This window comes from Podarcis bocagei (genome assembly GCF_964188305.1).
Source record: "Podarcis bocagei genome assembly, chromosome: 9".
Lineage (NCBI taxonomy): Eukaryota > Metazoa > Chordata > Lepidosauria > Squamata > Lacertidae > Podarcis > Podarcis bocagei.
In genome coordinates, this window is record NC_138134.1 from 11,788,916 (window position 1) to 11,805,445 (window position 16,530).

Consider the following 16,530-nt stretch of genomic DNA (forward strand, 5'->3'; position numbering starts at 1 on the left):
CCGCTTCTCCTCCTCCTCCTCCTCCTTACCCATCGGGGGCGGCGAGCCGCTTCTTGTTGGAGCCGTAGTCCTCCCCGAGGTCGAGGCGGTGGCGCTTGGACATGGCTGGGGGCGGCAGGGCAGGCGGCCGCGAGGAGGCCGCGGAGAGAGAGAGAGAGAGAGAGGGAGATGGGGAGAGAGAGAGAGAGGCAAGGGAAAGCTCAAGCTAAAATGGCGGCCGGAAGGAAGCGGCCTCAGCAGCCGCGAGGAGAGGAGGAGGAGGTACGGCTGGGGCTAAAGCTCCGGCCGGAAACCTCACCCCCGCAGCACTGGCGTTCCGGCATGCGCATGGTTCCCTTCTGCTTTTTAAATAAATAAATAAAATAAAAAGACGGCCCGCCGGGCGCTATAGATGAAGGGGAGGGTCCTTAATACAGACATCATCATTTTATTTCTCCAGCCCTCTATGACCTTCCGTTTATTCGCGAGGCAGATGCTTGTGCCTTCACATCCAAGCCTAGGGGTGCGCAATAGGCGACCCTGGAGGCGCCTCAAATTTGTTATTTGCTGCGTATCAGGAAGAGTGGATTAAATTTAATGAGTCCTTAGTTAAATATGTTAAGTGAAATGAACTGAAAACAGCTTGCAGATACTTAATTGGCTCAGGATTTTATTTATGTTAAGTGATGAATTAATATGTTTAATTTCATCATGTGAAGATCTAAGGATGTTATTGTTTTAAGTTACATTTTATAAGAACTGTGATTTGGAAAACCGTTAAAAGGGTATGCAATGAAATTCAACCAAGGGGAAGCAAGGAAGTCACTTAACAATGTTAATAATTTTCAATAAGGCCATGATTTATGTTTGTTTGTCTTATGTGTTTGTTTATAATGTTGTGAAAACCCAATAATTTTTTTTGGAAAAACAACAACAAAATTGTTATTTTCTGTGGCTCGTGCCGTATAAGGTTCCTTGTTAGATCCTTCTCAAGTCCAGGATTTGGCTTTTAAAACTCGCAAGGCCTCCGTTGAGGCATCATCATCATATATTTTTTATCCGCCGCCCATCTGAATGGGTTTCCCCAGCCACTCTGGGCGGCTCCCAACAGAATATCAAAAGCACGATGAAACATCAGAGATGAAAAACTTCCCTAAACAGGGCTGCCTTCAGATTCTCCATCTCTCAGGGTTGTGGGTTCGAGAGCATTGCAGGGGGCTTGGACTAAATGACGATCGATCGAGGTCCCTTCCACCTCTACTGTTCTATGAATTAAGCGTTTCTTTCCCTCTATTTTCCACACGTAACATAAACAGATAAGGAGGGGGAAAGAACGTGCTTCTCTAGAGTAATAACGATGGATGAAACCTGAGGCAGAAGACAAATGGAAAGGCTGTGGGCAAACTTTTACCACTCTGTATTTCAAATTGCTGCTTCTGAGTACGGTAATAGTCTTGTCTAATGGGCAATGTCTGTGGCGCAGATAAGAAGGCCTCCAGAACTGGTGCATTTATCTAACCTACAAATGGAAAGTATTATTATTATTATTATTATTATTATTATTATTATTATATGTTTATTTATAACCTACCTCTTACCTTGACAGGAACTTAAGGCAGCCTACAGATTTAAAAATTGGGAGCTTTCGTGTGCATGCACACACCCAGAACAAACTTAGTTGGTCTCTAAGGTGCTACTGGACCATTTTTTTATTTATTTCGACTAAAGAAGAGGAGTTGTTACAAAAATTGTCCATTTCCTACTGGCCAAAGAGCAGAGCAACAGCTGAAAATGAGCAGCAGTGCTTGGAATGAACTAGTTTAGTTCAATGAAGTTCACTGAATTAGTTCAAAAATATCTGAACTTCACCTAAAGTGCTTTCCATAATTACTAACTGAACAGAAAGTGAATTAAGTTCATTTTGAGGTAAAATTTTGAATGCTTTCTAGTTCACCTTCAGCTTCATTCTCTTGCATGTATTTTTTACTGCTTAGACTCTTTTGGCCTCGAAGCTTAACTATAATAATTGTTAGGAAAAATAAGCAATTCACAATCACTGCATGTGTGGCTTGATGTTTTCTTAGTCTTCTTAAATATAAGTGTGTTTTATCCTTCCACAAAGGAGCTCGTAATATTCTGAATGTTGAAAACGAAATTGCCGAGGATCGTTTGGATGAACTTGAACTGAATTATGAAAGGAACATGAACCAGACTAGTTCATCTACTATTCTGTTTTATGAAGGGGAAAACATGAACTTTTTGGACATCTTGAACTTGAAGAGAACTAGTTCCTGTTAAAAAATGAACTTTCCTAGCTCTATATAGCAGTGAGATAGGCACCAAGCTGCTCTATATAGCAGTGAGATAGGCACCAAGCTGCTCCAGAGTTACCATCGCAAACAAGAAGTAGGGTAGGATCAGTCCTTTTTTTCTGGTGAAACTCAAGTGTATGCAGTACCAGCACCCTTTTTTATAGAAGAAAAGCACTGGTTAAAAATGTGGCACTTACTGTAACAACTTCATGATGAGTACTGTCACCTTTTTTTCTAGAAGAAAATCACTGGGTAGGATGCCATGGTCAAAAGTAATGAGATACAAGAAATCCAGGGGAACAAGGAAGGACACAATACCTAGTCCAGCATGTCCAAAGTGTGTTTCGGGGGCCTAATCCGGCCCCTGTGGCAGTTTATTTCCTGGGGTGAAATCCTAACAAAACCTCAACAACTCCAACCCTAAAAAAGCTCAACAACTTTGGGGTAAAATAATAAAAAAGTCAACAACTTTGGTTGGCCCCCACGGCCCTTCACTTCATCAAATCTGGCCCTCTTTGAAAAAAGTTTGGACACCACTGACCTATTCCGTTTCCTGACTAAAGTAATCTATGGGGGCAAAGGGCAAAGAGGCTCTTTCGGTTTCAATTCCAGGCTGAAAACTGGACTGAAGAGGTTTAGATAATCAGATTCATTAGAGAATGCCTGGAGCTAATTGACCATCACACACCTGAGAAGATAATATTGACCATCTGATAGACTAATGATTCCTCCTCCAGGAGTAGCTTCAAAATTGCCTTCTTTGGGACACCCCCATTCTCTTAGGCAGGGATTAACTATCTCCATGTCCAGACAGCCAATCTTCCCAGCAAAATGCAATTAGTCATGATGGCCAAGGGCTGAGAAAAGAGACTATAAACAGAATTACCCCAAGCACACAATACATGACTCCTCAGGCTGTTATTTGACTATGACTTTAGCAGTACATTTAGTATAGCTTGGTAAAGGGATGTGGGTGGCACTGTGGTCTAAACCACTGAGCCTCTTGGGCTTGCCGATTTGAAGGTCGGCGGTTCAAATCTGTGTGACGGGGTGAGCTCCCCTTGCTCTGTCCCAGCTTCTGCCAACCTAACAGTTTGAAAGCACACCAGTGCACATAGATAAATAGGTACTGCTGCAGTGGGAAGGTAAATTGTGTTTCTGTGCGATCTGGCACCCATCATGGTGTTCCGTTGCGCCAGAAGCGGTTTAGTCCTGCTGGCCACATGACCTGGAAAGCTGTCTGTGGACAAACACCGGCTCCCTTGGCCTGAAAAGCGAGATGCGCACCGCAACCCCATAATCGCCTTTGACTGGACTTAACCATCCAGGGGTCATTTACCTTTACCTTTTTAATTTTTGTTTTACCTAGTATAGCATCTATTCCACTGCTGAAATCTGCAAAGGTAGCTATTTTGGGGCATGTGCCAAACTATGAGGCAGTTCTACAGCAATGCACTCAACAGTGTACATGAAAACTCTCATGCCTTGATAGATTTTTGCTGTGACGGCGTAGCAGAGGCATGCAAGAGTGTCTCTGCCGCAAAGACCTCATACAGGTATGCTGAAATCCCCTGCCACAGATTGGTCACCCGTGGTTTAAGGTGATTAACCTGGTTTTTGTTCAAATGCAAGAAGGAGTACTTTGACACCAATATGTTAAGCCTGCTGGCAAGCTGAAAATTAAGTTTCGTTTGAACTGTCCTTTCTTGCTTGGCTAGTAACAACTGTGTGTATGTTGTGACACTAAGACAGTGCCAAATAGGTGACCTAATTAGAAACACCTGGTAGATTAATGAAGCCAAATGTGCTGGAGGCTGGTCTGTATCTTTCTGATGTGGGAAGAGTGAATAATTAGCTGATACTGACCAGAACAGGAAATAATCCTTAAGCAAGTGCTAGAATCAGTTTATCCCTCACAGAGCAACAGCAACAAACTAGTTCTCAGGGTTCTTTGGGGGCAAGCCATGCACTTGAAATATATGGCATGCCTATGACCTCAGTTAATGCATGGACCTGACCTTATTTCCTGGGCCATGCCGTCACAGATGAATCCCCCAACAAACCCAGTACTGCTTATTGCATCTGCTTATTGCATCTTATCTTATTGCATCTGCTTATAAGCATCTGCTTATTGCAGAGGAATTCCAGTATTGGTAGACTACTTGCACTTTGACGTGCTTTCGAACTGCTAGGTTGGCAGGAGCAGGGACCGAGCAACGGGAGCTCACCCCGTCGCGGGGATTTGAACCGCCGACCTTCTGATCGGCAAGTACTAGTCTCTGTGGTTTAACCCACAGCGCCACCCACGTCCCAAAAGTAGTTGTAGAGGACCAAAAACTGAATCAGGGCTGTGCGCCTGGAGAGAAGGAGAGCTCCCAATGCCTTTTCCATGACTTACCATATTTTCCCATGCTTTAGATGATGCTTTTTGCTAAAGCATCTTATACAGTGGTACCTCAGGTTAAGAATTTAATTTGTTCCGGAGGTCTGTTCTTAACCTGAAACTGTTCTTAACCTGAGGTACCACTTTAGCTAATGGGGCCTCCCGCTGCCACTGCGCCACCGCTGCACGATTTCTGTTCTCATCCTGAAGCAAAGTTCTTAACCTGAGGCACTATTTCTGGGTTAGCGGAGTCTGTAACCTGAAGCGTATGTAACCCGAGGTACTACTGTATTGTTTCTTAATGGCCCTAGCTTGGCCAGGTCATTTTGCACAGGCTAGCCCAGGAATTCCTCTGTATCTTGTATTCTCCCTTCATATTCCAAATAATCAAAATCCTGCCATTTATTAATTTCTAAGGTTTATGGGTGGTGGTTTGGGTATACGCATTTTTGTGTATACACATCATCTCTGAAATGTAAACTCTGCACAAGAAGTGATCGAATTGTATCCGCTCTGACAATTAGAGGTGATCTGCATTCCAGCTTGACTGTCCATGAAATAGCACCCTTGTCCCTAGAAGCCAAGCTAACAAATTAACTTTGAAGATCAGTACACTATGCGTAACACAGAGAGAATATTTCCTATCATGTTAGTATATTTCTGAATTTATAGAATGATGCCACAGCGAACAAACATTGTCAAACTTGCAGATGAAGCACTCAAAAGAGGGAGAGGCCAAAAAAAAAAGCTAATCTTACCCAGTTGGGGGTATCTGTGATACATGAGCTTTATGATCTGTAATTACAAGCAACGGAAAAAGCCGCTTTATTTACACAGACGATTCTCTGTTGGGAGCTGTGCTATAGGAGACTAGAGAATGATTGTTAACTGTTTTGTGCTGACATGAACAGCCTGGGCTTTTGAAAACGCTGAAGCCGAACACTTACAGCTCCCATTGACTTTAATAGCAAAGGTATGGTTTCTCAGCACCTGTGAAAACTAGGCCAATGGAATAGCATCGCATGCCTTGATGCTTGAAATAGAGAGCAGCATTCTTCATGAACCACTTTCTACTTGAATCTATTCCCACAAATTAATGGCGAGAAAAATATCCCCAGGCTAATCGCACAACCCAAACCGTAGGGAAAACTGAGAGCAGGAGTGATCGAGGACCAGTTGAGTAGAATGAATCCAGGGCTGGACTTGCACTGAAGAGACCTGGGTTCAAATTCTCACCCGCTACATTTTTTTAATGGGATGTACCCCTCGAAACAGGGATGTGGGTGGTGCTGTGACTTGGTGGGTGACTTGCCGATCAGAAGGTTGGTGGTTCGAATCCCCGCAACGGGGTGAGCTCCCGTTGCTCGGTCCCTGCTCCTGCCAACCTAGCAGTTCGAAAGCACATCAAAGTGCAAGTTGATAAACAGGTACCGCTCTGGCAGGAAGGTAAACGGCGTTTCCGTGCGCTGCTCTGGTTCGCCAGAAGCGGCTTAGTCATGCTGGCCACATGACCCGGAAGCTGTACGCTGGCTCCCTCAGCCAATAAAGCGAGATGAGCGCCGCAACCCCAGAGTTGGTCACGACCGGACCTAATGGTCAGGGGTCCCTTTACCTTTACCTTTACCTTTACAACTACTTTTAAATGTTACAGAAAACATTGGGAGATCTTGCAACTCCCATGGCCCAGCTGTTTTGGCTTCAAGAACCAGGCACAGTCAGGCTTATTCCCTGAACCGCAGTGTTACCATTCTCTGACCCAAGAAACTGGAATCTGCCCCGTCTCACCAAAGCCCATTCTCTCCTCATTCTGTCAGGTGCCACTTCTGAGTTCCCAGAAGCCACTCCCTGCATCTCAGGGTTTGATCCTCAAGAGATCTGGCAAACCTACAAATGTTTAGGCTTTTGTGCATGTTCTACTAAACCAGTAAAAAATAAAATAAAATGGAGGGAAGGAGACTCCCAGCCTTAGCCTAGGTATCTGCTTGCTCCAGCTCTCCAGTCCTGATCACACTTTGAAAACTGCAATTCAGCAGCAATTGAAAAGCCTTCTGCGGAACGCACAATTATCTGGATCACAGCCATAGACTTGACCTCATTTTTCTGCCACATAAGTAGTCCCATTATCTTGAGTAGGGCTGTTTGCTGAAGTAAATCTACACCTATGCACAGTTACCATGGGGCAAATCCCACCAAATTTACTCTGGAGAGGCACCCATAAGTTAAGGCTGCACTTCTGAGTCTGAATCCTAGGTGACAGATAACAGAATATTTCTATATCTCAACAGTTTCAGTGGGATGACACCAGAGTAAGTGGCCAATGATTTACTTCACGGAGATGAATTCTCATTTCTGGAATTCATGTGAATCAAGATCTTTCATCCTAACACAATACTTCCTTCACACAATGTATTTTCAGCTGCCTGCTGGTTTTACACTAATGGTTCCTAATTTTGGGCAGGGTCAACACCTATCAATAATGCCAGCCATTTATATGAAGTCATTTATCATGCAAATCTACTTTTCTGGACACTTAAAAAAATAGGCTTATTTTCCCACAGGCTTTCAGTGGAAATTGCCCTAGCTCATAGCAACCATCCTTCATTTAAATTCTCTTCCTCTCTTCCTCTCTGGTTTATTTTTGAAGGTCTCGAAAAACTGCAAAGAGAGAAGATTAGCATACACTCATCAGTGCTAATAAGTGGCCAAGGCTGAATTAAATGCTACAAGAAACATGGGACTGCTACTGAAAACAGCTCACCATTCCTGACATCTTGTAGTTAGGCCAGTTCTGCATATACAGCAGGATCAGAAGGAATGCAGAGGTAGTATAATGGACTTAAAGAGCACAGGTGAGGGATTTAATTTCTGAATGTTCCCCTAACAAAACATCACCCTGCAAACAGGAAAGTAGCATTGTCAGGAGGAAAGGTTCTGGTGCAGTTCCTTGCCTGCTCTGTTGATTTTTTGCTTGTGCGGAATTTATAACAGTGGATTATTCAGAAATGTCATCCCCATCTGAAAAGATGCAGCCCATTCTAGCACCTCAAACCACCTCATATTGTGGTATGCATAGACTAAGCCCAAGTTCTCTCATGTTCTGACATCATTACACTTTGCACTTCCTTACCACCACCAGCTAATTACAGTGGTACCTCAGGTTACAGGCGCTTCAGGTTACAGACTCCACTAACCCAGAAACAGTACCTCAGGTTAAGAACTTTGCTTCAGGATGAGAACAGAAATCGCACAGCGGCAGCGGGAGGCCCCATTAGCTAAAGTGGTACCTCAGGTTAAGAACAGTTTCAGGTTAAGAACGGACCTCCAGAACGAATTAAGTTCTTATCCCGAGGTACCACTGTATAGTGAGTAAGTTTCTGGCGAACCAGAGCAGCTCACGGAAACACCATTTACCTTCCCGTCGGAGCGGTACCTATTTATCTACTTGCACTTTTTGGCATGCTTTCAAACTGCTAGGTTGGCAGGAGCTGGGACTGAACAATGGGAGCTCACCACTTCTGATCGGCAAGCGCTAGAGGCTCAGTGGTTTAGACCACAGTGCCACCCGTGTCCCGGGCAGGGTATATGAAATATACTCAGAGTCGCAAAGTGATTTCATGCTCTTTATTCAGCTCATAGTGGTGAGGAGGAATGAATGAATGTCCCCTCAAAGTATCTACTTTATATACATTATTTACACAATGGGCTGCACATGATTGGCTAATTCCAGAATTCTACTGTAAGCCAATCAGGTTGTGGATTCACTTCTATCTGGAGCATGATTGGGTGGTTCCTGCCAACCAATCATAGTGCTGCATTGTTCTAGGACCAATCAGACTACTGCATTCTGAATCCTATTGTTCTAGGACCAATCAGACTGCTGCCTTTTGGATCCTATTGTTCTAGGACCAATCAGACTGCTGCAGTTTGGATCCTATTCAACTCAGTACATAACAGTATATTATTATTATTATTATTATTATTATTATTATTATTATTATTATTATTATTATTATTATTATTGCTTTACAGCAGAAAAGCCTATCTGCAAGTCCCTTAATTAATCCTGGCACATACCTGCAAGTGGTTAAAGTTCCTATGCTGGCAAACATGGGCACAATTAATTTATTTTCAGTACAAACTCTGACTGCAGCATGGATTACAGAGGCACATAGCATAAGGAGGTATCATATAGGGAGGTAGTCAGCAACGAAATGGCAACTGACACCAACCGGAACAGAAGGCCAATTTTTTAAAAAGATGTGTTGTTTTGCAATCTATCCTTGGGAAGGCCAGCATTAGAGAAACAAGCACATCTCCCTTGCCATCAGCTACTTATCCGACGCAAGAGATGCTCTGGATTCCCTATGGCTTCTCTCAAGTTGCCTCCGGCTTAATTAATTGACTGGGACTTGCTGCAACAGAGCCCCATCTTGTTGTTGTTTACAAGCAGTGATTTCAGGAAGGAAAAAGCGGAAAACAGAGGGTGATCGTAAGAAGCCTGGAGCAGGCTCCCATATAACAAGAAATAGCTGTGTTATGTTAGATTTCAACTAAAGGGAAGTATTAGCAGCTTTAAGCTATATTATATTTTATATTACATTATAATTTTTATATGTTTATTTTCACATTCTTGCCCTGCCTTCTTAACTGATTGAGACATTGGTTGTTCCGGGAAATAATTTAGTTTTGCTTCCTTAACTGCCAGGAACTTAAAATACAAATTAAACATAGTTGTATGTCAGGGTGGGGCTGTGGGTTAAACCACAGAGCCTAGAACTTGCCGATCAGAAGGCCGGCGGTTCGAATCCCCGTGATGGGGTGAGCTCCCGTTGCTCGGTCCCTGCTCCTGCCAACCTAGCAGTTCGAAAGCACATCAATGTGCAAGTAGATAAATAGGTACCGCTCTGCTGGGAAGGTAAACGGTGTTTCTGTGCGCTGCTCTGGTTCGCCAGAAGCAGCTTAGTCATGCTGGCCACGTGACCCGGAAGCTGTACGCCGGCTCCCTCGGCCAATAAAGCGAGATGAGCGCCGCAACCCCAGAGTCGGTCATGACTGGACCTAATGGTCAGGGGTCCCTTTACCTTTGCCTACATCAGGGCCAAACTAAATGTGATGTTAATTGCAATTAACATTTATGGGTTGTTGTTTTTTAATAGCAGGTGAAAGGGGGGAACTAAGACAAAGCCTAGCATCATGTTTGTTTGTTTGTTCAAAGATGTTTATAATCCACATGTTCATTAAGGTATATCAAGGTGGTATACTACAAAATACAAAAAATATATATCAGTAAAAGTATTTTAAAAACCCCATTATTAAAAACATCAAGGAAACATGAATAGATAATAGTTGGTTAAAAAAAAATCATATTACTGCAGGGGCTTTCTGCCTGCAAAGCCCTAATGCTGTCAGTCAGCTAATAAGCTGTGGCTCTCTAGGATTTTGGACAGAAGTCTTTTTAAGCATAGCTGTCAACGTTTCCCTTTTTTAAAGGGAAATTCCCTTATTCTGAATAGGATTCCTCGCAAGAAAAGGGAAAAGTTGACAGCTATGCTTTTTAAGAGCAACCCTGGGAGATGCCAGGGTTGAACCTAGAACCTTTTGAATGAAATACATGTATTTTCCAACTAAGATCTGACCCCCATATACAGTTTTTATTTTTATTTTTAGTTTTTAAATAAATTTTATTAAAGGTTTTCTTGGTTTACAGAAGTACGTGCATTGTGTCATTTTTCAGATTATGAAGTCTTTTCTACAAATCAGTTACATTTGATATGAGGCATTAGTGTTGTATAAAACATAGGGTTGGGGAAGAAGGCGGGAGGGGTAACAGGATAGTGAAACTTACTGTATGTTCTTTTCCGCAGGGCCTGCAAGACAGAGCTGTTCCGCCAGGCCTTTGGTCAGGGCACAGCCTGACTCCCTCCTTTGGCAATCTTCACAGAACTCTAGCCCAATGGTTGACATCAATTTGATTTGAATTACTTGTATAATGAAATGATTTTAGAATGTTGTACTATTTTATTGTTGTTAGTCGCCCTGAGCCCGGCTTCGGCTGGGGAGGGCGGGATATAAATAAAATTTTTATTTTTATTTTTATTATCATCATCATCATCATCATTATATAGCATGCAAGTGGGGGTGGGGTTTGGTCAGCACCAATTGGGTAGGTTCTCTTTCTATTTGCTTGTTAGATTTCTTTGGTAGTGTGCGTGCCGCCCGACATTTTGTCCCCCCAGCATGGAACCCGCACCCCCCTTCGTACGCCTCTGTGCGTGGGACGCTGGCACCCCTTTTGATTGGGGCTGTGAGTCCCTGTGTCCCACAACTGTTCTAAAGGTAAACAACTATTTCCTACAAAAAAGCCAACAACTTTGGGGTCCCCCCCCCTAAAAAAAGGTCAACAACTCTGGGCAACCTAGGGGCGCCGGGTGGATCTTTGCAGCCCAGCGCCACATATGCTTAAGACGACCCTGTGAATGAGCTCCGTAGAAGGCAGTTCTCTCCTCCTTTTCTGCTTAGAGTGTCTCCTTCTTTCCTCTTTACAGACTGTAGTTTCAAGGATGGGGCTGGGGCAATGAGAAGAAGATCGTCACCTCCACTTGGGTTGACTGTGTGCTATAAGACTGGTCTCCTCATACTGCAGGGTCTCCCTGTTAAGTTGTGGGTGAACATATCAGACGACACAGCGATTCTTCAAACAGCTCTTGTTTATTCACAGGCCAGGACAGAACTGAGCTGAAGGGTTCAGTCAGCAGGCTTATATAGAGCTCCAGTACAACGTTACTGTAACAACTTTCTAAAACTATCCAATCACTGAACGTCACTTTCGATCCTTCATTTGCATAACTATCTACAGTATGCCCCTGCTGGCCCAGGGTGAGAACTTCAGTACATAACACCGAGAAAAAGCTGTGTCTTCACTCTATATAGAGGGTGGTGCTGTGGTGTAAACCACTGAGCCATGGGATTGCTGATCGGAAGGTTGGCAGTACATAACACTTCCATTTTACAGACTGTACATTCTAGAAGGGGAGGGGAGGGACAGTCCCCTGCTGCAGGAATTCCTTTCCTCTTCTTAGATGGCATTTTTGAGGGACGGGCAAAGACAGTGCCCTCCTGTTTCATCACCTGATATGAAATGGGAAGGTGCCGCCCCAACTCATCGCCGCCCAAGCCTTCCTTCTTACATATATAATAATTTTTATTTTATTTCACATATATAGAATTATAACAATCCAAATTGCATCTCTTTTTTTAGAGATTTCTCCAAATCTCTAGACTTCTCAGCTTCCCCTCCATGGATCCTATTTTCCACCTTCTCAACTGCATATTATTTCATAGTCCATATTTTATATCTTTCCATATTATCCATAATATTCGCTACGTTACAAGTGTTATTAAAATCCTGCTCACAGTGGTCTCCTAGATAAATTATAATTTTTTCCCATTCTTCGTTGAAGTTTTGGTCTTCTTGGTTCCTGAGCCTTCCAGTCAGTTTTGTCATTTCGGCATAGTCCAACAGCTTTATTTGCCATTCCTCTCTGGTATGGACTTTGTCTTCTTTCCATCTCCAGGCTAGTAGCATCCGCATTGCTGTTGTCAGATACATGAAAAGTCTTTTCTCTTCCTGTGGAATGTCGGTACCTTCAATTCCTAATAAAAGGCTTCTGGGTTTGTTTGTTTTTACAAAAGTTATTTTAAACATTTTTTTCCAATTCATTATATCCTATTTACAAGCAGTGCCTGGGGAAATGATTTCTTAAGCCATATGGGTTTGTTTTACTAAACCTGTTCATGTTTCTAATGTCACTTCTGGTCTGGTGTTGCTTGTTTGAAAACAGACACTGTATATTTTTTTATAAACATTTTTTATAATGGGGGTATCCTTGGTCTGTCACTAGTCCTGGGTAAGATTCCTTCACTGACTCACCCACACTGTGAATTAATAATAGGGTTCTACCCTTGGGTTAGGGTCGCAGGTGGTGCTGTGGGTTAAACCACAGAGCCTAGGTCGGCGGTTCAAATCCCCGCGACGGGGTGAGCACCCATTGCTCGGTCCCTGCTCCTGCCAACCTAGCAGTTCAAAAGCACATCAAAGTGCAAGTAGATAAATAGGTACCGCTCCAGCGGGAAGGTAAACGGCGTTTCCGTGTGCTGCTCTGGTTCGCCAGAAGTGGCTTAGTCATGCTGACCACATGACCCAGAAGCTGTACGCCGGCTCCCTCGGCCAATAAAGCGAGATTAGTGCCGCAACCCCAGAGTCGGTCACAACTGGACCTAATGGTCAGGGGTCCCCTTTACCTTTTTAATATAATGTTTCAGAAGTGAGCATCTTGGAAACTAGGGATGGAGAAGAAATATGATTTGGTACGTGTTCAAAGCCGAATGTGTCACATTCACCCAGAATGTGAACGGAAAAACAGCTATCCTTTGAAATTGGAACCTACCTGAATTTTGCAATGCAGTTCGCCCGCCAGCCAAAAAATATTTACAAAAATAATATATGGGGGGAGTGTGCATAAAAATGAAGATATTAGTGAAAGTAACATACAAAAATGCATTATATTAAGGGAGGATGCTTGCAAAAATGTATACACTTGGCATGCAAAAACGTGTTCATTTGGAAAAATTTGCACTTAAATGCTGATGAATTTTCATGGTTTTTTAAAAAAAAAATCTGTAAATTGCTGCAAAACGTGGAGAACTGAATTTAATATTAGAAACATGAGAAACAGAAAGAACCAAAATTGGTGGATCCTTCCATCCCTATTGGGGATTTAGGGATGCTATGAGAAAATGATAGAAAATCAATGATTTTATATGCCATATAAAGTCGTTTAAAAGGCAGAAAGGTAAGATATAAATATTTTTAATAAAGAACTGTACCACTCATTTCAAACTGCAAGTGGAGACTCACACTTAATGCTTCTTCTTACCAAAGTATTAACTGCACATAGAAAACTAACCTGTCAGGAAAAAGGTAAGGCCAGAACGCCTCCCCAAGGTTAGTAGTTTTCTATATGCAGGATTTTGGTTTGCTTTGGTGTTGAATGGAGAAGCACTGAAACATTCGAACAGAGACACTCGCAACAGCCTGGGAGTCATTTTGGACTCACAGCTGTCCATGGAGGCGCAGGTTAATTCTGTGTCCAGGGCAGCTGTCTACCAGCTCCACCTGGTGCGCAGGCTGAGACCCTACCTGCCCGCGGACTGTCTCGCCAGAGTGGTGCATGCTCTAGTTATCTCCCGCTTAGACTACTGCAATGTGCTCTACGTGGGGCTATCTTTGAAGGTGACCCAGAAATTGCAATTAATCCAGAATGCGGCAGCTAGACTGGTGACTGGGAGTGGCCACCGGGACCACATAACACCGGTTCTGAGAGATCTGCATTGGCTCCCAGTACGGTTCCGGGCACAATTCAAAGTGTTGGTGCTGACCTTGAAAGCCCTAAACGGCCTCGGTCCAGTATACCAGAAGGAGCGTCTCCACCCCCATCGTTCAGCCCGGACACTGAGATCCAGCACTGAGGGCCTTCTGGCGGTTCCCTCATTGCGAGAAGTGAGGTTACAGGGACAGAGAGCCTTCTCGGTAGTGGCACCCGCCCTGTGGAACGCCCTCCCTTCAGATGTGAAGGAAATAAGCAGTTATCCTATCTTTAAAAGACATATGAAGGCAGCCCTGTTCAGGGAAGTTTTTAATATTTAACGCTGTATTGTTTTGAACACTTGATTGGAAGCCGCCCAGAGTGGCTGGGGAAACTCAGGCAGATGGGCGGGGTATAAATAATAATAATAATAATAATAATAATAATAATAATAATAATAATAATAATAATAATAATAATATATTATTATTATTATTATTATTATTATTATTATTATTATTATTATTATTCTCTCCAGACATACACTTACTGTTTATGAGAACCAGGCCACAGTCTCCTGTACGCACAAATTAAAACAAAAGTAAATGAAACGAGTCTGAACTGATGAGAAAATTCTGCAAAATCTCAACCTTATAAGCCCAGTCTTCTGCAAGTTAATTTTCATCGCATACTTTTTCCTAGAGCGCCTCAAAAGGACAGGAAAATCAGGTAGCTAACTTTCCCCAGAGAAACGGAACAAGTGGCGCTTTCCCAGTCCTGTGGCCTGTTGCTATTTTTAAAACTTGGCAGCAGGATTCGTTCTCCGGTGCCTAAACTGTAGCAGCAGGTCAAGCTGCCAGCCGAGGAGAGAGCCTGCCCTCTTTTGGAGGACCGACAGCAGTGCCTGTTTTCTCAATGCAGGTAACCCAGGAAGGAGCTCGGCTTCCTGGAGAAGAGGAGGTTAAGGGGTGATATGATAGCCAGGTTCAAATATATAAAAGGATGCCACATAGAGGAGGGAGAAAGGTTGTTTTCTGCTGCTCCAGAGAAGCGGACACGGAGCAATGGATCCAAACTACAAGAAAGAAGATTCCACCTAAACATTAGGAAGAACTTCCTGACAGTAAGAGCTGTTTGACAGTGGAATTTGCTGCCAAGGAGTGTGGTGGAGTCTCCTACTTTGGAGGTCTTTAAGCAGAGGCTTGACAACCATATGTCAGGAGTGATCTGATGGTGTTTCCTGCTTGGCAGGGGGGTTGGACTCGATGGCCCTTGTGGTCTCTTCCAACTCTATGATTCTATGATTCCTATGTGCTGAATGGATCTGGCCCTCTGAGGTCTGGATTGCTGGAGCGAATTAAAAGCACCTCTTTACATGCTGTTGCTTAAGAAGAGCAATGGGACAAAAAGCAGACCAGGACGATGGCTCGACAGAAAATACAGTGGTACTTCGGGTTAAGTACTTTCCGGAGGTCCGTTCTTAACCTGAAACTGTTCTTAACCTGAAGCACCACTTTAGCTAATGGGGCCTCCTGCTGCCGCTGCGCCACCACAGCACAATTTCTGTTCTCATCTTGAAGCAAAGTTCTTAACCCGAGGTACTATTTCTGGGTTAGCGGAGTCTGTAACCTGAAGCGTATGTGACCTGAAGTGTATGTAACCCGAGGTACCACTATACTCTAGTGGGGAATAAAATTAAATTGAAAGCTGATCTAGCCTTGGTTCTTAGGCAGAGCAAATAACACTGGAAGGGGGAGGAATCCTGCCCCATGCAATTTGCCCATCCACAACAAAAACTATTTTTGCAGAGTGAGATGGATGTTTGTTGTCTTTTTTCTAAATTGAAATCACCTGAGGCATGATCAAGATTTTGCAGAATTGTGAATGCTGTGGAAATGAAGATAATTTTCCTCCCCCCCCCCATTCAAAAACTACTAATGCTAAAACTAGAATCACATCAGTAGGCAGCAGATTCACGACGAAGAAATAATAATAAAAAAACACCACTCCTCACTTCTCAGTAACAAACTTATCGAATTCACACTCCCCAAGATGCGGAGATTCAGAGAGGATTGAATTGTTGACAGCTGAATGGCTGAATGAATTCTGTATGCAAAGACAGTTTTGCGATGCCGACTCCTATGAGGTCAGAGGATGCAGTGCAAGTGAAGTCAGTTGGTGACAGCTAGAGTGAGGAGGGCAGGTGAGGAGAAGGTGCTGAAGAAATACTTGAGGGGGAAAAGAGGGCAGAAGACAGACGTAGGAGGAGGAGGAATACAAGCAACAGGAACCATTGAAATTCAGGTTTTTTTAACAACAGTTTACTACCTTACCACATACTCAGCTGTGGTTTGGGTCGAGTCATTTGTTTTTTCTTGTCCTTTATTCATTGTTATACAGTGGTACCTTGGGTTACATATGCTTCAGGTTACATACACTTCAGGTTACAGACTCCGCTAACCCAGAAATAGTGCTTCAGGTTAAGAACTTT

The 16,530-nt window shown here is 43.3% G+C and overlaps 1 protein-coding gene and 2 long non-coding RNA genes across 3 annotated transcripts in view; 2 read left to right on the forward strand and 1 right to left on the reverse strand.

Moving 5' to 3' along the window:
- DHX15 (DEAH-box helicase 15) overlaps positions 1-214 on the reverse strand; it is a 45,293-nt gene extending 45,079 nt beyond the window's left edge. Inside the window, exon 1 of the mRNA XM_081207691.1 lies at positions 30-214. Coding sequence (XP_081063817.1) covers positions 30-103 — 74 coding nt within the window. The 5' untranslated portion in view covers positions 104-214. The remainder of the gene's footprint in view (positions 1-29) is intronic.
- Positions 1-16,530, forward strand: part of LOC308594654 — a 515,175-nt gene that overhangs the window by 422,211 nt on the left and 76,434 nt on the right. The window lies entirely within an intron of this gene.
- The window catches only part of LOC308594684, a 186,878-nt gene that overhangs the window by 104,083 nt on the left and 66,265 nt on the right, over positions 1-16,530 (forward strand). The gene's annotated exons all lie outside the window — the stretch shown is intronic.